The sequence below is a fragment of the Protopterus annectens genome, chromosome 1.part0 (assembly GCF_019279795.1).
Source record: "Protopterus annectens isolate FY-2018-M chromosome 1.part0, PAN1.0, whole genome shotgun sequence".
Taxonomy (NCBI): Eukaryota; Metazoa; Chordata; order Ceratodontiformes; family Protopteridae; genus Protopterus; species Protopterus annectens.
In genome coordinates, this window is record NC_056725.1 from 450,183,137 (window position 1) to 450,206,127 (window position 22,991).

The 22,991-nt window shown below is 39.0% G+C and overlaps 1 protein-coding gene across 1 annotated transcript in view; it reads right to left on the reverse strand.

The window, feature by feature from the left end:
• The window catches only part of CMTR1 (cap methyltransferase 1), a 2,799,821-nt gene that overhangs the window by 2,088,655 nt on the left and 688,175 nt on the right, over window positions 1-22,991 (reverse strand). The window contains exon 7 of the mRNA XM_044060367.1: window positions 6,182-6,276. Within this exon, the coding sequence (XP_043916302.1) occupies window positions 6,182-6,276 (95 nt within the window). The remainder of the gene's footprint in view (window positions 1-6,181; window positions 6,277-22,991) is intronic.

Sequence of the window (22,991 nt, forward strand, 5' to 3'; positions counted from 1 at the left end):
ATCTAGCAGAGACCTCTGATGCATCACAACTGCATTCTATTGAGTGCCTTGTAACCTGAGATGCCAAGGACAGTTTAGATGTCACTTCAGTCTTGTTAGGGGAGTCAGGCAAGGAGGACAGTAGGGATGAAGCCTGTGATACCAAATCTAGAGCATATTTCACCATATGGGTTAGGCAGTTAATTGCCCTAAAAGTTAGGGTGGAAGAGGTGTTTATCTTCTTGTCCAGCCTGTCCATTACCTTGCTATCTTTGTCTGAGGTAGGAGGGATGAGGATGGAATAAGTCTAGCCTGTTTGTCTGGGGACACTGCTATCACTGTGGGGTCAGCCAATTGGGGCTTTACTAGAAATTTTTGGTCATCAGGGATCTTATAGAAACGATGAGGTCTCGGCAGCAGGTGGCTGAGAGTCAGGGTTTTTTGAGACTGATGCAAATGCATCTAGGTAAGCAAGAATAAACGGAAGGATGGCTGGTGGGGAGGGTGATTCAACCTGGAGCAGCTCAAAATACCTTTTTTGAATTTCTGTCATCTGGGTAGTACCCCATTTAAAATGCTCACTCATTTTTGTTATAGTCTCTCCAAATGTAATGTCCTCAGGAGGTGGAGTCTCCCTCAGTGGAATCCTCATCAGAGGAATAGTATTCCAAGGGGGAAGCTATTTGGGATGAGTATGTAACTGACTCATCTGAGGAAAAGGATAAGGCTTCTTCCTGAGAAATGGAAAGAAGGCTAGAGGTGGCTGAGGTAGGTCTTGGGCTAAGTACAGGTACAGTGGGAACTGAGGAGGCTGAAGGACTAAGGGCCATGAAGGCCTGCATCAAGGACTGTGTAAAGGACTGCCAGTCTGGTTGTTCCACTGAGGAAGCAGACAAATGCTTGCTCTTTTGTCTCCTTTTTAAAGGAGTTGATTTAGGAAAAGATGTGGGCCTAGTTTCAGGGATCTGGCCTAAAGGGGATGAATCGGAATCCTAGATCATGGAAGGTCATTCTGGAGTCTGGTTCCCTCTCGACTTCGCTAACAGACTTCAGAATAACCTCCACAGATGTGTCTACCAGTACTTCTGAAGTGGCTTCCTCAAGGGTAGATGCAGAAGTAGACGGTCATAGTGGATGTCCCTGAACACCTATATCGGCGGTTGGCGGGGCGTTTGATGATGGAGGGGCAGAGGTGGTAGGTCTTGCCTTTTTCTTGGTGGGTTTGCCTGGGTGGCTGAGCAGAAGTAAATGGTCCAAGAGGACGGCCCTCAACCCCTATATCGGAGGTTGGCGGAGCGTCTGATGATGGAGGGGAAGAGGTGGTAGGGCTTGCCTTTTTCTTGGTGGGTCCGCCTGGACGGCAGACTCCAGATCCATTCGTAATGCTAACTTCTTTAGCCTCTGATTCTTAAAATATAAATTGAGGGCAGACAGACGGCTTCTGAGAGATTCTGGAACAAAAGACTGGCAGATGGCGCAGAAGTATGATCGTGTACCCGGCCTAAAGAGAACAAGCAAAGATCATGAGAGTCTTTATACAGAATTTGACATCCGCATCTGCATTTACCTTTCTTAGTGGACATCGGCTAAGAACAGACAAACAACCCAAACTCAAGCAATAATAATAATAATTCCCCAATGGGGTACTTCACTTTAGGTGTCTTGAAAGAGAGTAGCGAAGCAATCGATCTGACGTGCAACTGGGGCAGAAAAGTTCGGAGGTCTGTGCGTGCAGCCGTCACATTTAAGGCCTCTGGTTTATGGCCCTATGTGTGACATCCCATGCACCAGCAGCAACCAGGCTTAAGCTTTTGTATAGGAGCCGACGTTCAGGTCGCCTGAGGCGGAGGATCCCACAGTAAGAATAGTACAACACGAAAACAGAAGGACATTTACTATTCTCTGGTTACTTACTAAAGCAAGGCAGGATGAAGTACGTTGACCTGCTTACTACAGCAAGGCAAGATGAGGTATGTGGTTATGTGAGACATCTGTGAGAGATCTTTTCTGTCAGGTTCCAAAAGACAAATTGCTGCTGCGAGACATTCATCATATCTCTCACTAATATCTAAAGAATCATTTCAGTGCTGGTTATAGAATGACATCACATCTGGTCACCTGAATCTGGTACAATAAACACCCAGAGCTTTGCTAAGATCTGTTGCAGCATCTGAAAGCTATAAAATAATTTCAAAAAATTCCAACCTTCCAGGGTAGCAATTAGTTCAACCTTAAGGAGAATACAGTAAGATTCCTAGTCCTGGTTTTCTCAAACATTTTTGTCTCTGGCTGCAATCAGACCTGTAAGATAAAATCTTTATGGCCTAAACCAACCCATTTCATTTTCAACCTTTATTTCAAAATGAGCTGGACTGAGATTAACCTCTTCCCTTCCAGAATTTTCTGTTAAAACACATACATTTAATCAGTTATAATACTGTCTGACATACATGAATATCTCTTTTCTGTCCAGCAGGATCTACTGTTGATGCATTTTTAACACAAGCAACTTTACAAATACATTTTTAACACATGCATTTCTAGAAATCAGTGTGATAGTCTAATGGCATAAAATTCCACAAGGACATGTCTGGCACTATTAGGCATGCAGGTAAATTATCAGGCCCCATGAAAGTCTACATGGTCTGAGAGGTAGATGCCATTTTGGATATGGTTAGAACACTGCTAGGTGCAGTTTCTTAGATTCCTAATGCAACTAAAAAAGACTTAATATTCTTGGCTTCGGAAGTTAACTTAGGTTCATAATGTGCTTTATCAGCCCACAATCATAACATTTTAATTTGATGAATTTTAGATATGTTATACATGATTTAAGATTTTTTCAACTTGTTACAGACTTTATTAAAGTTGGTGGACCAAAAGAGTGGTGCAGGCTTAAGCTTTTTATTATATTTGGCTCTAGTCAAGGAGGTCACATCTAGGCAATTATCCATAGAGGGATAGAACTCCTGTGTATAAATGGCAGTTCTGTCAATGTCGGGGTCTGGTGAAGTTGCAAATGAATTTGGATGAAATAAATTATAGCCTGTCCAGTAAGAGGTCTAGACATAAATGTGTAAAAAAAAAGCATGACCCCCAATCAGATGACATACTGTTGAACCATCAACCAGTGCATAGTAAACCTAAGCCAGAAATATTCTGATATTACAAAGGCAAGTCAGAGAAGATTCCCAGTAAATGGATTAGTAGGAAAAGGGCTTAGCTCATCAGCTATAATCCAATAATCCAATATAAAAATATCACTAAGATGGCAGGGTTGTAGTGTCAACATACTATGCCTGGAGGAGGAACTAAGGAGTGCACATGTATGAATGAGCTTTCAACCCCTGCGGGATAACAAACCATCATCATCCTTGTCCTTTCATGTGGACTTGTTTTGACAGCTGAAGGGATATAACCTAAACAAAAGTGCCATGAAGGCAGAACATTTTGTCTATTAAATGTTAAGTCAAACACATACAAGTATCTCTTTTCAGGAGCAAGCAGGGAGCACTGTCTGGTCAAGCAATATCTATACAGTCACACAGTTTATGAGAAGAGAATGGTGGAATATGACCCTCTCTCCAATGATAAATTGCTACTTTTCACCCCCACTTAAGAAAAACTACTGATTACTTTCTTACATCATCAAAGAAAAATTAAGACACAAAGCACAAACTGCCGCACAGCTCATGTGTGCAATTAAGCTAAGCAGAAAAAGTAATAGTAAATATTCTAAAAATAAATATTCTTTCTGCAGTGGGCATGTAACTTGATGATTCAATGACATTCAAATGATAAAATGAGAAAAATAAAAATGCTGCAGCCAAGTGAAAAATGACTTCTGATGCAGAATGTTTAAGAAGTTTAGAAGGACAAACTGGGGAAAGTTAAATAGTGGTACAGTTGAATCCCTTACAAGGTGAACAGCAACATGCAGTTACACCACAAAAGACCTCAAGGAAACTGCTATAGATATTTTGGTGGCATCCCTATATCCTATTAAGATATTCCAGAATTATGGCACAATGAAAAATCTAAATGTAGATCCAGTTCCTAAGCAATGTGAAAATATACTGTGTTGTATACAGAAGTTACATAAACTATTAAAATTTAAATAATTCGGTTCACAGAAGTGCATAAAAAAGAAAGTAGGGGCAACCAAATTCTCTGTCTCCAAAAACACAGCTGCAAATCATGTCCTTTTAATATCATGTTTTCAAACGCAATTACATTTTACCAATTTCTTTTACAAATTACACGGATATGAAACCATATTTTTAAAAAGTTACTGAACCCAGAAAGTACACGTCTGCTATATTTAAAAAAAACAGCATGCTGCAATGGCATAAACCACCTACGCAAGGTACCATTTTCCATAAAAAGCCTGATTTGAAACACAAATGGTATGGTACAAAAGCCAATGGCTAAACAACCTGTTCTAAAGGAAAAAAAAAAAAAAAAAAAAGGACCGACTACACTGAAGGTACAAAGCTGATATAAAGGGCAACAAAAAAGAACAAGCACACGCACGTAGCTTACCTGAAATCAGCAGCATGCCTGTAACAAAATGCTTGGAGTTTGCGCCTTAGTGTTTAGAGTCAGCAGACATACACATGAGAAGGGAAGAAGGTTTAGGGTGGAGTCAGCATCAAAATACTCCTCCACTGGACTACGAGGGAAGATCTCACAAATCAAGTCATCTCCTCCTAATCGTTCTGGCCCACAGAACCACCCAATAAAACTGCAGTGACCAAAAGGGGGAATGATTTGGGAAAGGAAGAACTAACAATCTTAAGTAGAAGGCAGAAAGTCAAAGGCTTGAGGATAGGCACAGAGAACAGTACTAAAAAAGCAAATGAATACATAAATACTTTTATTTCAGGATGGAAATATTTAAATATAACCTCAAGATGAAGAATGAATGAAAAAGTAGGACCATGCTCATGTTGGTGTTTAAATAACACAGTAAGAACACCCATCACAGGCAGGGGCAGTGATAAAAAATAATGCAGGCATCCATCCATCCATGCATCCATCCACAACTCCTTTTCCCATTTTTCACATGTGGTTGGGATGTCACTTCAATAATAACAAGGGTATGACCTGTTTAAATATGTAATTTCCTTCCACCCAATTATATACAAAGTGTCACAAACTAGGGCACTCTAACGGACCAACAGTCATTTCAAATAAAGTTCATGGAAATATCCAGTATAAAGCTACAGCACTCGTTTTCGAGTCTGGGTGGATGAGGTACTATTCCTTAAACTCATCTCAGAGAAAACACTACTATGAATTTACTGCATAAGAGGAAAACTCTTTTCCATTTTAGTCAAGACCTTAGAACTGATTGTATTAGAAAAGGGGGAAATGGTGGGCACTGACTTCCATCTAAAACAATGTCACTGTATAATTTTTGATTCGGCAAGAGCTATCTCAAAACTGCATTGGTTGAAAGGGCACACAATTTTCGTGAAGCCAGTCATATGACCATGCAGTCAGCAAAACTCAGTAACACAGGACTATTAAATTATTAACATGGCCATACAGACTCAAAGACTGCACTATGAGCACAGTACTTTACACATGTACTTGATGAGTAAAAAGCACATTTCATGTAATAATTTTAACCAACTCAAAGACCAGATTCTTAAAATCTATCCCCAACTATACTACATTCCAGGTTTATAAAAGGAAAAGCAAATGGAAACAACACTGAAGGTGTTTTATACATTTTCTGCTACTTTTTAACATAGTGAAGTGTAGTGTATTCCACATCTTGCATGACATATAGACAAGACATCTCCCCTGAAAAGAGGCTGTTGGACTAGTGTGACCAACACAGTCAACAACATAGATAAATAAATAAATAAGAATAAATAAAATACACTTTTCCACTGTAGTTGTTTGAAACCTAAACACAGAACTATCTTTCAAACAAATTACGACTGCAGCTTGGATGTTACAATGCTAATGAAATGAATGCCTTGGTGAGCAATCAGATTCAAGACTAAACAGGCTCAAGCAAATACCACTAGAGATAAATGATTTTAAGTAACATGGAGAAAAGGAATACTCCAATGTATACACCATGCTACCATTTTCTCTTTCTCCATTACAAAAAAAACACACAACTGCAGTATCAAAGAAAACGCAATGAACTCACTTATTAAAAGAAAAATAAAGTGTAGAATCTCACCTGTTTAGGAAAAATACTCCTCTTATTGTTTCATAGGGATTTGACCTTGTTCGGGCACGACGCATCTCTTCTCCTTCCAGGTCATCAAACTTACTCTGCAAAGAATTGAAAAATAAGGAAAAAGTAATAGGCACATCAGCTTTGAAAGGTGGCAAAGCATCGTAAAACACAGAGACTCAGGTGAGTACACACACACACACACACACACACACTAGCCAATGGCCAAAATGCTGACAAGATGATCAGCAGTAAGTACACTGGCACAGGGCTGCGATATGAGTATACTCAAACATTTTTAAATACAGTATCATTGATTCTGTAATCAAAATCATGGAAGATAAATATCAAAAGAAATGCTGAGTCCTGTACCTGACATTTTTTTTCAGTACTAATACATTTTTACTGGTGTGCACTGCTGAAGTTTCTAGCTACGGCAGTAAATGACTGCACCATCCAAAATCAAATAAAAAGGAGCAGGAAACCAGAGGTAATCCACAGAATCAGTAGAGTCCACAGAATAGCGTAACACAATATTTTAATATCCGCTTTCGTCCAATGACAAAATCATCGGTTACGTTCCGTTTCACAAGCCCACGATTAGGCTCCACCTCAACAACAGTATCCAGTTCTTTAAAGGAACCGTGTGGGCTAGATGTATCCACTACTTCCCCGGTTGATGCATCCGCTTTAGTTATTAAATATTTCAACGACTTCTGAATGTCCACGAGAGTAGAGACAAGTAAGTTGTTGATGTCCTTATTGGTTTCCCCTTCAGGAATGGGGTATGTGCTGAGATTTAACAGCACCTCGTCGGTTTCCTCCGCCATGGTGGAAAAGGTGAACCAGAAAAGAAAAACCACAAAAGTAGAAGCAAAATCAAATAAAAAGGAGCAAGAAACCAGAGGTAATCCACAGAATCAGTAGAGTCCACAGAATAGCGTAACACAATATTTTAATATCCGCTTTCGTCCAAAGACTTCTTCAGAATGATAAAACAGCTAAAAACCCACATTAAGGAACATCTTTACAACATTAAGACTCGAAATGAAACTAGTGCCTTATTTAAACATTCTCTTAGTTGTAAAAATTTTAAAAATTTTTTATTTTCTGTACTAGAGGTGGTTCATTCAGATCTTAGAGGGGGTGACTTTAAAAACTTGGTTGAACAAAGAGAAACGTTGTGGTAGATTAAACTTTTGGCTGATAAAGCCCCCGGCTTAAATGAAGCCGTTAACATTAAATGTTTTTTAAAAAACAGTGTATTAAGTATTGACAAACACAATGTTACCATTTCATCCTTGTTTAAATAACCTGTGGCTGCCTTTAAGTAAGCAATTTTTTATTGATTGATTGAGTGATTGATTAATTATTATCTTTTTGATAAATTGACATGGTATTTAATGTCAGCGTTTTTAGCTGTTTTATCATTCTGAAGAAGTCTTTGGACGAAAGCGGATATTAAAATATTGTGTTACGCTATTCTGTGGACTCTACTGATTCTGTGGATTACCTCTGGTTTCCTGCTCCTTTTTATTTGATTTTGCTTCTACTTTTGTGGTTTTTCTTTTGTGACTGCACCATCCACCTTAATCCTGCAGCTGCAAAGTGAAGAAGACAGAATACCATACCAACAAAATACTCTTTGAGAGATCCCATAAAGAAAGTTGTGAAAAGGATCAATAACAATGGAAATAAATGACAACTATGCAGGGCAGTCTCAGCTTCGCAAATGGGTAGAACTTTTGAAAAATATGTCCTGAGATGGATATCTCAAATTCAATTTGCTCCATTTGTAAAAATACGAAAAGGAAAAATCCCTGATTCAGCCTCACAAAAAATCTACATAGAAACAAAAACTACTGAACTAAACTAGTGGAATGATATCTGACTTCTCCAGTGAAGATTTTGAGTATATGTCAAGAAGATCCTTACCAAGTCAGCAATAACACTGAGCTGATGCTAGCTCAGACCATCAGCTTCTTCTGCAAAGTCTGAATTAAAGAAAAAAAGAAAGCATCTTGGCAAGTGAGATATGAACTCAACAATACTTTGCAAGTGAATGCATAGTGGAGATTAATAGATAACGAGAGATTACAGCTAGTGGAAAGAGTACCTGAAGAAGTATGGAGATAAATTTGTGTTGCTGTTTAGGAGGAAGCAACAAAAATGATACCAAACAGAAAGAATACTACGAAGACAAAGTGGCGATTTGAATATGGTTGGACACTGAGCAGTATGTTCATAAAAGCTCTAACAATGTGAAAACTGTGAAATTGTTTAAAAGCCAATAAAGTTATCAACCTGGGTAAAATTCAGTTACTGGCTAGCAATTCCACTGCTTGGATGCTAGAGATGAAGACAATTGGAAAATGTAACAGAAAATCAACCAGAAAAGTAGAAAGAAAGCTGTCTGAGAAGAACCTTGCAGCTGTTCAGAAAAAAAGCAGTTCAAGTTTCAGCACTGGTACATGAGATATCGTTCAGTAATTTAGAGAAATAAAAATCAAGTTCACTTGCAAATGTTTAAAATAAGTGAATCACTAGCAAAATATATAAAAGTAACATGACAAAACAAAGCTAAAAAGATAGTTTTCAGCATCTACTCAGGTGAGCTGCCAAAACTACAAAAATCAAAAGATGAAATCAAGGAAAGACTGACTTAACATGAGGCTTCTCCAGAAGAACTGTTTTAAAAAAGGAGTCAGAAGACAGCATGCAGAAACAACTGAGATTTACTGCTACAACAGAGAAACTAGAAAGACTACACTGCATTCATTTTATGAAAATACAAATAAGCAACTGCCATGAGAGAGCATATTCTGTGTATGTTCCAAATCTGGTCATAATAAAGCAGCAATATATCATCGTCAGCCAAAATAACTGATCCTGACAAAATTGTGGTACAAGACAAAAGCATTAAAAGTGGGACAGCGGAGTGATTATGGAATATAATCATTTGCTGTATGCCACTCAGATGACAACACGTTTATTCCATAAATCAGGACACATCAAGAGGCAGGTATGTGATGCAAATTGCTATATTCAAATGTATTCAGAATACTTTTACCTGGGGGATAAAACATGTTTTGGGATGCAGAACAGACTAAGGAGGAAATAAAAAAAATTAGGAAAAAAAAAAACAGTGAGTCATCAAGCTGAATGTTACTCAGCTTCCCATTTTTCCGGCAATAAGAGAGCCCATATGTAGACTTTGTCAGTGAAACCTTTTCCATTGCTCCAAAGGAAAATGCTTGAGAAAAAATAAAAAGTACAGGAGATGACAAGAATCATCATGAGTTCCTCTGGATTTCAAGCAGAGACTGAAGTTGGGGAGTCAAGATGATCAGAAAGAAGGCCAGCAACAATGTGAAACAGGAAATAAATGGAACAGCTGTAGAGCATAAATTCCATTAGAAGTAGTTTAGCAAGTGAAGTGTGGTTCTGCAAGAAGTAGATGAAATAAAAATGGAAGTCTGTTGACCGTGTTAAACTAGTGGGAGAACTTTCAAGCATAAACTTCACTTTATATCATTAATGTTTAGAAGGAAACTGAAGGGACTGAGGAAACTGTAATTAGAAAAAGTTTTTTTTTACTTATAGGTTCATAGGTTGGTATTAGGCTATCGGCCCTAGGGCCTGTAGAAGCCTAGCCATAACAATTCCCTGGCTATTTTTTCCCACACTATTTACTTCCCTGGACCCCTGTCTAGCAGGGTGACTGATGTGATCCCCGGGGTGAATTTCCTTTCTCCCATCCAATCGTCAAGTTTCCTTTTGAAGAGGGCCAAAGAGGCGCTCTGCTTGACATGTATGGGCAGTCTATTCCAGAGTCTGGGAAGTCTCTGGGTCAGGAACCTATCCCTCCAGCATGTTTTGTTTATTACGATGACAAGGTTTAGATCCCTGGAACGTTTGGCTCTGAGTGATTGGGATTTCTTTAAGTGTAGCATATCCAACAGTTCTGGGTTTGACATGGCCTTGTATGTTAAGCAGAGATTGCCTCTAAGTAGACGATATGCGACAGAGTATAGCTGGATTTTTTTTAAGGCAGTCAGCATAGGGCATCTGCTTTAGGCCTGTGATTCTTTTAGTGAGGTATTTCTGCGGCCTTTCCAGTTGTTGCAGATGTCCTGAGAGGTACATACCAAATGGGGCATTGTATTCTATAATGGGTCTAATGAGGGATGAGTACAGTGGGACAATGACCTCCTTTTTTCTGGATGAAAATCCCTTAGTGATGAAGTGTGCCACATAGAAGGATTTCCTGACTGTTGTGGCGATGTGGTTATCGAAGGCGAGACCACTGTCCACCTGTGTCCCTAAGTCTCTTATCACACTTTCGGTGTTTAGTGTACTGTCACCTATGTGGTAATTCACGGGTACATGTTTTTCCCAAAGGGGATAACTATACATTTCTTGGCATTGAGCTTGAGCCCATGGTTCTGGCACCAAGCATCTGTTTCTGTAAGGCCCTTTTGTAGAGTATCCACATCATTTGAGGATTCAGTAATGGCTCCCAGTTTGCAGTCATCTGCGAACCTTGTTAGCCAGTGCCCCTTAGTGTTGGCCTGTACTTCAGAGAAGTAGATGCCAAACAAGAGCGATCCCAGGACTGAACCCTGAGGTATTCCACTTGTCTGGAGCTGGATTTGGAGTGAGCTACTTTTAGTGTGGGTTCTGTCAGTAAGCCAGTTGGCAACCCATCGAGTGACGTAAGGATTAATGCCCAGCCTGGTAAGTTTATCTATGATTCCAGAGTGGGGGATGGTGTCAAAGGCCTTGGCGAGGTCCAGATAGACTGTGTGGACCATCTTACCCTCGTCCACGGCTCTGGAGACTGATTTGAAGAAGTCAATCAGGTTCATGAGACAAGATCAACCCTTCACAAACCCAAACTGGGTGGGGTCCAGTGTTTGAAGGTTGCCAATGTCTTTGTTTATAAGTTCCAAGATAATACGTTCCATGGCCTTGCAGATCAGGCTCATCAAACAAATGGGGCGGTAGTTCCCGGGATCCAAGGTGGATCCCCCCTTGTGGAGTGGGATAACTGTAGCTGTGCGCCACTCAGTGGGCACGAAGCCTGAGGTGAGGGTATGATTAAACATGACACTTACGTGAGGTGCCAGTTCATTTTGTAGTTCATGTAGTACACAGCCTGGGATATCATCTGGTCCCATGGATGCTGTATTCTTAGCTTTGGAGAGTGCGTTTTTTTACCTGTGTGGACGTTATTACCGGAATTTGGCAATCTTCTGGTATTGAGATGGGCCGTTTAGGGGGTGAGAGGGGGGTGAACTTGGCACTGAATTGATCTGCCAGGATATTGGCAATATCCTTGGGAATCAGTATATTTAATGCCATTCTGTTGTAGCTCAGAGCAGATCTGAGCATTGCCATTTAGATTCTTGACATAGTTATAGAATGCCTTGTGGTTGTCTTTGGAATCTTTGGCAAGTTTATTTTCGTAACTAGCTTTGGAGGATTTTGTGAGGGATCTCAGCTTCTTACTGAGGCTGGTAAGGGAGTTTTTTTGCATCCTGGGATTTTCCTCTTTTTTGCAACAGTTTCTTCCTTTTGTTGTAAAGTTTGTTTATGGCAGGGGACCACCAGATTGGCTTTTTTTTTTTTTTTTTTTTTTGGAGGAGAGCATCTTGGTTCTACTTGGGATGGCATGATTCATGCATGAGTGGATGTGCATGTACAGTGCTTTAGTGTAGGACTCAGCAGTCGTACTTTCAGTTCCCGTCTGCATGGGTGTCATGAAGTTTGTCAATTCTGACTTGAGTAGCATGAAGTTGGCTTTGGAGAAGTTTTTTTACAGAGGTTTCCTTACTGGGGGGTGGGGGTGGGGGGGGGGATGTGGATGTTAAGGGTGATTAGCTTATGGTCTGACCTGACCAATGATGGGGTGACCATAGGTGTGGAGCAGCGATTTCCCATGTTGGTAATGACCACGTCTAGGATACTGGAACCCCTGGTGGGACTATGGATTAGTTGATCTAGGGCGCTGGAATTTATGAATTCCAAGAACCGTTGGACAAAGGTGTTGACACGAGTAGTTTTTGCAGTTAACGGCAGGGTAGTCAAAATCACTCAGTATTAGGGTGTTTGGTTGTATCTTAATATTTTCCATTATGTTTAGAAAGGTGTAGTGAGAATCTTGGGGCATGGTGGGGGATCTGTAGCAAGCTACAATTTGGATTGCAGTCTTACCTAGTGTTAGTTGCACCTGGAGAATTTCAGAAGCATTGTGTTGGGCAACTAGCCTGGTGGTTTGAATATTCTTGGTGAATATGGACACTCCTCCACCTTTAGTGTTTTGATCTTAGTTTGGTGGCCGAAAAGTGTGGTAAGAGTTGTAGCTTGGTATTGCAGGGGTGCTCTCTGGAGCCTTGAACCAGATATATATTTGTATAAAAATTAATGATGTAAATTACATGTTATATTGTAAAACAGTGCTGTATAGTATGCAGTCAGAGGTATTTTAAATGTAAGGTGGGATTAGTTTTACCAGTGACTGAAGAAAAGGCTCAACAACTAATGTGAGACAGGAACAGACAAGATGAACTGGGGATATAATAAATCAACAGGGAAGTCTCCAGGAACAAATGGTATTCCAGTGGAAATTATGAGGGAAGAAAGTGATAAAGACCTGAAATAAAAACCATCTTAGAATAAAGTGATTGCAGCTGTAGTATCTAAACAGGGAAAGACCTCTCAGATCTGGAATCACAGAGATCTATTTCAATTATAAACTATGATTATAAAGTTTACACTATTAAGCAAATGGAAAATGTTTTACCAAAGTTGTTAGATATGGATCAATGGGGCTTTGTGGAAGGGAAAAACATCTGACAACATTAATGAGAACAATAATGACTCAGAGGGAAGCAGAGTGTAAAACACCACTATTGTTTAGTGGATCTTAATGTAGAGAATAAATAGAATCAGCTTGAGATTTTGAGTGTGGCAATTTTAGCATTTACACCCCCTGATGGAATAACAGAGTTAATAATGAGGCTTATAAACGATCAGAAGCAAGAATTAAGATGGTAGGGTTCCTCTCTGATGAGCTGTGTTTGAACAGAGGAACCAGGCAGGGATGTCCTCTTTCATAACTCTTAAGTGCTTTACACTTACAGCAAAGCAAACGAGTGATCCACAAACTGAAGGATGTAACTAGAATGGTAACTGAGAAAAAAATTCGCTTTATTTGCAGATGATATCTAGTAATTGATAAAATGCTACTTCTATCATATCTCTGTTAATTTGTCATATAACAGAACTAAGCTGCAATCCTTCTGTTGTTTTTTGACCTTTAGTATACCTTTTTTACCAAAATGATTGCATTCGTGGAGCCTCTCTGATGGAGTAAAGGGATAAAACCCTGACTATGACCCAGGTGACCTAGACTTGAGTTGTGGTTCGGGCAACTGATGGAGCTGCAGGGAAGGATGGGTTTCGGTCTATCCTGGGGAAGGGCGATGACATGGACATCTCCTGCAATGATCCCTGGAGGCAGCAAGGAACATCATTGTGAGGAGGCATGATCCAAAGATGAAGCGGGGTGGACCCAGCTGAGTTGACATGAAAGGAAAGCAATACACCGTAATATCCCCATTACATGCCTATTCTTGAATGCAGCCACACTGCGGAGAGGGAGAGGGGAGTCAGTAGGGTATACATGAAAAAAATGTCAGATGGATGTGGAGACAGCAGAACACTCAGGATATCCTTAGGATCCATAACCAGCCTTAGTACACACCAGAGTTAAGTGTGGGAGGTACGGAGATTGGCTGTTAGAGCCAATGTGGATGTGAGGCACTGTGGTGCTGGGCCTGTACAATGAAAGAAGGGGATAAATAAAAATGTTTGTATTCATATCTTTTAATGGAGCTTTTCATCCCAAGCCTCTAATGAAATTGGTTATATTCCCAGTCAGACATTCCTTGTCAATAAAATAAAAAAATCTGGAAAAAGACATTTTCGTGTTATGGAAGATTTTGGGACAGTTTCAAATCTTTTCTTAATATAAAATAAATAAAGATAAAACAAAGGCTATACCTATAAACTATGGACCCACATATGAATTGGTTCATCAATATCCATACTCTTTTGGGGATATAAACATGAACTACTAAGGTGAATGGATTAACAAAATGATTCTGTCTACAGTATTTAGGTGTAGGACTAAAAATAATTACATTATGGCAGCTAAGGATATGTGGGAAGAATCTAAACAAGCCAGCGAGCTTCAGCAAGATTCAAATCAAAAAGATTTTATTGTGTGAACATGTAGGAATGAAAAATCACCCTACACGCATCAAACCGGTTTCGGCTCCCAGGAGCCTTCTTCAGTGACATACAAAAAATACAAATGAAAATCAAAGTATCAAAATGCAGTCATATAAATACCAATGGGCTGTCCATATTAACCAATCACAGCACCACATAAATAATCATTATTACAATTGATCATTGAGGCCAGGTGGAAACAAAGCCCCAAGTTTTATAATCCATTTCCTTTCCTTGGAGCTTAATAATTCAAGCCAGTGCTGTTTATTCAAACATCTACCCTTGATACAATCAATTGTAACAAATTTGAAAGATGCTGAGGCATGTTTTAGGCAATGTTTATATAGTGCATTATTAATGCGTTTATTTTTGATGTCACTCAAATGCTCACAAATTCTAAGCCGGAAAGGCCTGGAGGTCTTCCCGACATAGAAAGCAGAGCAATTGCAGGTCACCAAATAGATGACCCACTCAGTGTTACAGTTGCCCCAAAATTAATGTCAAACACAACAGGCGTGTTTTGCTACTAAATTCCTTAGTGCGTAAAACACGAACACAAAAAGAACAATGTCCACAAGGCATGCATCCAACAATAGGTTTGCCCATGAGCGACAACTGGATAGAAGTGGAGAAATCAGAACCAACTCTTTTGTAATGACTAAATTTGGAACCCATAGTCTGTCCCCTTTTAAATGAAAAGGAACATCTATCAGGAAGCAAAAGATTGAGTTTGTGATCAGCTTTAAGAACATTCCAATGTCTGTGTATGATATTTTTAAAACCCTGTATATTGCGTCCATATGTGGTCACCAAACGCAGGGGTTGTGGCCTTATATTGTTTTCCTTATCTCTATATGATAATAAATCATCCCTGTTGATATTAGACACAGATCTTTTGGCTAAATAAACTGTACCTGGGCGATACCCCCTCCTAATAAATCTATGTGTCAAATCCTCCTGGGCATCAGAAAAGGATTGCTGGCTAGAACAGATTCTCCTGGCTCTAAGAAATTGTGATTTGGGTATATTCTGGATGACATGTTGTGGGTGGAAGCTGGTGGCATGTAACAATGAATTAAATTCTGGGAATTTCCTGAACATCCTGGTTGATAAGGTATTATCCTCATTTCTATTGATTTCTACATCAAGAAATACTATCCTATTCCTATGATGAGTCAACTTGAATTCTATCCCCCATATATTATCATTAAGATATCCAAGGAACTCCATAAGATAACCTTCATCAGCCTTCCACACCAACCAACAGTCATCCAGATAGCGACGCCAAATGTCCATCTCGCACATGTAAATGTTATGGCTGTGGTCATAGATGACAATTTCTTCAACATATGCCATAAAAAGATCTGCATATATGGGTGCAAAAGATGCACCCATAGCAGTACCTTTAGTTTGCCAATAACAATGATTCTGAAAATAGAAAACGTTACTGGATAAAACATATTCTGTAAGGCATATGAGAAATGTGTTAAATCCAGGTTGATATAAACCTGACCTAGCCAGCCAATAATCCAACGCTTGTAAGCCTGCCCAGTGTGGAATATTCGTGTAGAGGGAAGTAATGTCCAAGGTGCATAAAAGCCAATGTGGTTCCAGTTGAGAGTTATTGATGATATCCAGGAATTGGGTGGTATCTTGAATTCTAGCTCTAATAGAACCCAATAAAGGTTTTAAATATTTGGTTAAATATTCGGACAATGGTTCAGTAAGTGACCCATGTCCTGAGACTATGGGTCGACCTGGTGGATTTGTAGGATGTTTATGGATCTTCGGTAGCATATATATATACTGTTTACTAGGTGAATCAACTGTCAGTTGCTCTTTGGTATATTGGGTAATAATACCCTCCTCAACTGCCTCAGTTAGGAATTCACAAATTTTCTGTTGAAAATGTGATGAAGGATCCAAAGACATCTGCCTATAATATTGCATATCACCCAATTGTCTCATAACTTCACCATCATAGGTAACCTTATCCAGTACTACCACCGCTCCACCTTTATCAGCCTGGATGATAACAAGATCTTTATTATTGATAAGCTCATTTAAACTAGACATTTCATCAACAGACAAATTATTATAAAGAATTGGAAAATCTTTAAGATGACAATGTATGTCCTGCAGAACATTTTTTTGAAATACCCCCACTAGATGCGACATAGGTGGATTAAATGTTGACTTTTTGAACCTGAAATCATGACATGTATCACCCAGAACATCACAATTACTGTTATCAAAAAACAAATTCAAGTTCAATATTCGACAAAAGTTAATAACATCCTGAGCCAAGGATTGTTCAGAAACAAAAAACCCTGGAACAAAATTAAGCCCTTTATTCAATATATTAAGTTGTGCATCGGTCAATTCAACCGATGAAATATTATGAAAATTTGAATGGGAACTTACTATTGTGTCATGATCTTCAGAAGTGTCACCAGACTTGGTTTGGATATATCGTTTCTTATGTTTCCGCCCCCCTCGTCTGTATTTAAATTGGGAGGGTGTGGAAAGTTGTCCCTTTTTGCTTTAGGTGACCCTTCTCTAGAGTGTATATCAGATTCACCTTCAGTATTGGAGGAAGTATCCTCACCTGAAGTACTTATTGAGAAACCAGTATTTTTCTTAAGAATCGATTTCTGTCTTTTTCTTTTAGGTGTAGATGACCTGTTGTCATATTTGTTCCCCTCTCTAGGTAATTTGAAGGTAACATTCTTTGATGTATCAAAGGGTTTACCCCTCTCATAGTCCCCCACATCCCTAAGAAATTTCTTAATTTTCCTGTCTTTTAATGTACTTTCCAACTTGGACAAATCTGTGGTAAGTTTTTTAATATGTGTCAAAAATGAATCACAAACTTCAAATTTCTTTGCCTCCAAACAGATGGTTTCCAAATCTTTGACCCCCTGTTGCACCTTGCGCTCATAAAAACTGGCCAAGGCATCCACAAATTTCGAGGAAGCCAACTGCTGAATATGACCCCAATCCTCAGTAAGCTGGTCATCAATCTGAGAAACCAAAGGTTGTACCCTGACCCTAAGGCCCCGGGGGGTAATATGTTTTTGCTGGTATGCTTTAAATAGGCGTAAGTGCCATACATTGTTCCTAACCATTTTCATATTGTTGCCCATTTTGTTGAAAAACATATCACATTGTGCATCCAAATCAGATTCCAAAATATTGGTAGTACTTAACAAGCCTTGTTTATCTATGCCAAAAACCGTTAAGTCATCCATATCAGCCGATAGACCTTGTATAATAGGTGAAAGGGCCATCTTTCTTATCCCAAAGTTTTAACAAAAATAAAAATAAATATGACCAAATATGAAGTGTCCTGTGGAGAATGAGCCGATATTTAGCGTCTCTATCACAAAGGCCCAAAAGACTAAAAGGAATGTCTAAACAATTATAAAACAAAAACTTTTGGTTGTCCAAAAGAAGACCATTATACACCAGATAATAACATATCAAATGTTACTGTGTATAAGTCTTCTGGATCAATACACCACTGAATAACCCAATACAATATAGCAGCCAAACTGATCAAACACCTACTTTCAAGTCGTCTTACTGCGTATTGGAGTAGACATATCCCAATAGAACAGAAATAATCCAAAGGCCAATTGTGAACAGTGCCAGACCATAAAAAATTGGACCAACACCCTAGCATTACAAAATAATAACAAGAATCAACAATTTATGTATTGCATCAATCAGCAAAATCTCCACAGATAAACACCCCTAAGTATGTGATGCCAAACAATTTTTGGCACAAAACAATAATGGCTCAACAATATTACTATGTATGTGTCTAAAATGGGAAACATTATGCCTATATTAGAGAACTAGAACAAGTCCCCCAAAACATGTTGGGTATATATCTCTCATATAACCCATATGGACATCAGTACACTATTAAATAATGTCATAAAAGACTGAACCCAAAAACAATTTTTCATCCCCAAAAAATGTCTGCCAAACAGCAAATAATGCAAACAAAAGTACTGCTATAGCCCTAACTTGAATCTCAAAAGAGAATACTAAAAACACATGTGAAAATCATGACACAATAAGTGCTGTGCAAAATAGAACAGCACAACTAACACAAACTAGCTTATGTATGTGATATATGACCTAGAGAATGGGCTCCAATATGCAAAACAATATATAGCCATGCAACTGCGCCCTCAATCCCTGCGTTTGGTGACCACATATGGACGCAATATACAGGGTTTTAAAAATATCATACACAGACATTGGAATGTTCTTAAAGCTGATCACAAACTCAATCTTTTGCTTTCTGATAGATGTTCCTTTTCATTTAAAAGGGGACAGACTATGGGTTCCAAATTTAGTCATTACAAAAGAGTTGGTTCTGATTTCTCCACTTCTATCCAGTTGTCGCTCATGGGCAAACCTATTGTTGGATGCATGCCTTGTGGACATTGTTCTTTTTGTGTTCGTGTTTTACGCACTAAGGAATTTAGTAGCAAAAACACGTCTGTTGTGTTTGACATTAATTTTTGGGGCAACTGTAACACTGAGTGGGTCATCTATTTGGTGACCTGCAATTGCTCTGCTTTCTATGTCGGGAAGACCTCCAGGCCTTTCCGGCTTAGAATTTGTGAGCATTTGAGTGACATCAAAATAACGCATTAATAATGCACTATATAAACATTGCCTAAAACATGCCTCAGCATCTTTCAAATTTGTTACAATTGATTGTATCAAGGGTAGATGTTTGAATAAACAGCACTGGCTTGAATTATTAAGCTCCAAGGAAAGGAAATGGATTATAAAACTTGGGGCTTTGTTTCCACCTGGCCTCAATGATCAATTGTAATAATGATTATTTATGTGGTGCTGTGATTGGTTAATATGGACAGCCCATTGGTATTTATATGACTGCATTTTGATACTTTGATTTTCATTTGTATTTTTTGTATGTCACTGAAGAAGGCTCCTGGGAGCCGAAACCGGTTTGATGTGTGTAGGGTGATTTTTCATTCCTACATGTTCACACAATAAAATCTTTTTGATTTGAATCTTGCTGAAGCTCGCTGGCTTTCTTTGATTGCCTATTTTGACTGCTTGGCCGTGCGATGGTTTCACGTGCATCTGTTTCTTGTTAAGAATCTAAACAAACAATAATATAAAAATTGAGAAGTTGGAGGCTCCTGAGTCTGGATATGGATAGTAAGCTACAAGCAGTGAAAATGTTTCCTGTCCCTTTAACGTTGTGCAGTTTGCATCTTTACTAATCACAACAGAAGCTGTGGACCATGAGTAATGAAAAATTGAAAGAATGTACTTGAGATGGATGGACAGCACGGACTAAGTAGGATAAGTTGTTTCTTCCTTAGAACAAGGTGGTTTAAGATTACCAGATTTGAACAGATACTTTAAAGTTACACAGTTAAGCCTCATATACATAACACAAGCAGATGACTACAAATCAAACTGAAAAGAAATTATGTTGAAATGGGGGGGTTCATGAAATAAGGAGTTAGTAGAATGTTGGAAGTAGGCCATTAAGAACAATAACAAACATACATAATTTTCTATTTCCAGAGTAACAGAAAATATTCTGTGAACTGAAATAACACAGGAATGTAGAAAATAGATTTTTTACCAATAGGGATTAACTCAAGTAGAGGTGTAGAAAAGAGGCAACAGGAGCTGGAATTAATTAGAGAAAAGTATAGAAGGAACCAAGGCACTGCTAGCCAATTATTAGGGAGGGAAAAGTCAGAGTGGGAGGAATCCAAGCAGAAATCTGGACTGCAGGTTAGAGACTCCTTTAGCTACCAGAGACTGATAAGAGAATACAGCTCTGGTTGAGTTTCTAGCTGAGTCTAGAAAAAAGATTTAAAAAGGGATAATAAGTAGGGCATATAAAATAATGCATGTCAACTATAAAAAAATCAATCAGAAGAGATTAGAAAAGACTGGAAAAATGAAAACAGAAAGGCAATAAACAAAGAAACAAATCGAAGGATATTTGTATGGCTCCCAAGTATGCAACAAAATCTAGAAGGTTTGGGATTTCAGCATAGGTATTTGTGCAGCTCAAGTAGACGTCAATGAATTTCTCCACAGGTAGACAGCAACTGCTGGAGGTGTGTTGCGAAAAAGTGGGGTACTTGGTAACGTGTGTTTTTTTTTTTTTTTTTTTATGCAATGAATTGGAAGACATTGGAAATTCCTTACAAGGTACTTTGTAAGAAATATTAGGGCAGGAAATTATTGTAACCAAGTGAATTATTATTTTGAGCTGGGATATTGAAACTGAAATGCCTAGACATAGTAAGGTCCTACTAAGTTTAGTGCTGTTAGTTGCCAAAAAATGCAATTAATAGAAAATGCAAATCCAAAACTAAACCAAGTGTAAAAGAATTAATTAATGCTGTAAAGGAAATAAAATAACTTGAGATATAATTTTCTGAAAATGGAAAGAGCAAATTACATAGAAATAAATGGAATCTCTGGTAACACTACATGAAGAATAATGTTTAAACGCCGTAATATTTCATGGGGTATATATTAAATCACTGAATGCTTAAAAAAGCAAACGGTGTTTAATCGACCCTATGTAAGCGAAAGCTTACAATCTCGAAGTGTCAGAACAGCGATTTTTTTCCAAGGGACTACAGCAGTCACACTTTTTAAATCCTGACTGTTTAGGTTCTTTTTCTTTTTGATCCTTTGACATCCTGAATAACAAAGTTTAGTCAGAAAAAGGACAAATACCACACCAAACTTGTCTAAAGCAGAAAAACTATAACAGAATTCTAACAGAAGAAAAATATATAGTACACTACTGACGAAACACTTTTTTTTTTTTTTTTTTTTTAAGGGGAAGAGGGAGAGAAATTCCTCTAACTTAAACGGAATTTCTCTATAGAGGGAAACACACATACAGAGGAAGGGAATCGACCCTCTAGATTAACGGGCTGCAGAGAGCCCTCTAACTTAAAATGGGTCTCTCCGGGCAAGGAGGAAAGTACAGTTTTGTACCTACCATAAATGTAGATGTTCGAGTGCTAATACAGCTGCAGTAATCACAGATGGGTTCTCTGCCGTCAGGCGGGTCCTCGGTCGGCCAAATTCCAAAGTCTTGGTCCGGCGTCGGTCGTCGTCGCTCTCCTCCCTGACGTCAGTGCGACAGGGGTATATAAGACACAGCCGACACCATATTCTTCGGTCTTTCTTGCCCCAGATGTCAGGTGCCCCCAGAAGGAAGGCAATACATAAATTATATATATATATATATATATATATATATATATATATATATATATATATATATATATATTCAAGCAATGCAATGTAATCCAAAAAAAAAAACAGTAGTTGCAAGCAAATACATCATAGAAGGATAACCCCAAATTAGGTTGCAAGAGGAGGTGTTAGCCACTAGTCCTTTACCAAGAGGGGAAGGAGGGAGGGAAACCTGTACTGCAGCTGTATTAGCACTCGAACATCTACATTTATGGTAGGTACAAAACTGTACTATGTTCATCGTGCATACAGCTGCAGTAATCACAGATGGGTAGAATCCCAAAGCTACGCACAGGGTGGTAGGCACTAGGTGGAACTGTGATGAGCCAGAATGCCCTGCAACACAGCAGTGGCAAAGCCTGCTCTAGTTTTGGAATATAAAGGCAGATGGTAGTGTTTTGTGAAGGTATACACAGAACTCCAAGTGGCTGCCTCCAAAATATCTTTGGTAGGAACTCCTCTGAGGAAGGCTGTAGAGGTAGCTGTGGTCCTGGTGGAGTGGGATCTGATGCCTGTAGGGACAGATTTTCCATGATAGGAGTAACAAAACCGTATGCAGTGGCCTATCCATTTTGAAACTGTCTGTTTGGTAACTGGCTTCCCTTGAGCTCCTACAGCATAGGACACAAAAAGTTGTTCTGATTTTCTGAAAGGCTTTGTTCTGTCCAAATAGTAACGTAGCTGTCTATGGATGTCTAAGGAGTGTAGCAGCCTTTCCCCTTTGTTTTGAGGATTAGGGTAAAAGGTAGGTAAGTGAATGGCTTGATTTAAAGCTACCCTGGATACTACTTTAGGCATAAAAGATGGATTGGTTCGAAGGGAAACCCTGTCCTGATGGAAGATGAGAAAGGGCTGCACAGCCATGAGGGCTTGTAGTTCCGAAACCCTACGAGCTGAGGTAATGGCCAGAAGGAAAGCTGTTTTCCAGGACAAATATTGCAAATCTGTTGAGGCAGCTGGTTCAAAAGGAGGCAATGTTACTTTTTCTAAAATGTAATTAAGATCCCAGGCTGGCACAGGTTGCTTCCTTGGTGGTCTTATATTTTTAGCCCCTCTGAGGAACTGTCTTAAGAGTGGGTGAGAGAATAAGGGTGGATCCGTGTTGAATTCTGCAGAAATGGCTGAAGCGAGGATTTTTATGGAGGAAAATGAAAGTCCACTGTTCAGCAACTCAGCTAGATACTGTAGTACCTGAGGCAAATTCAGTTTTCTAGGGTCC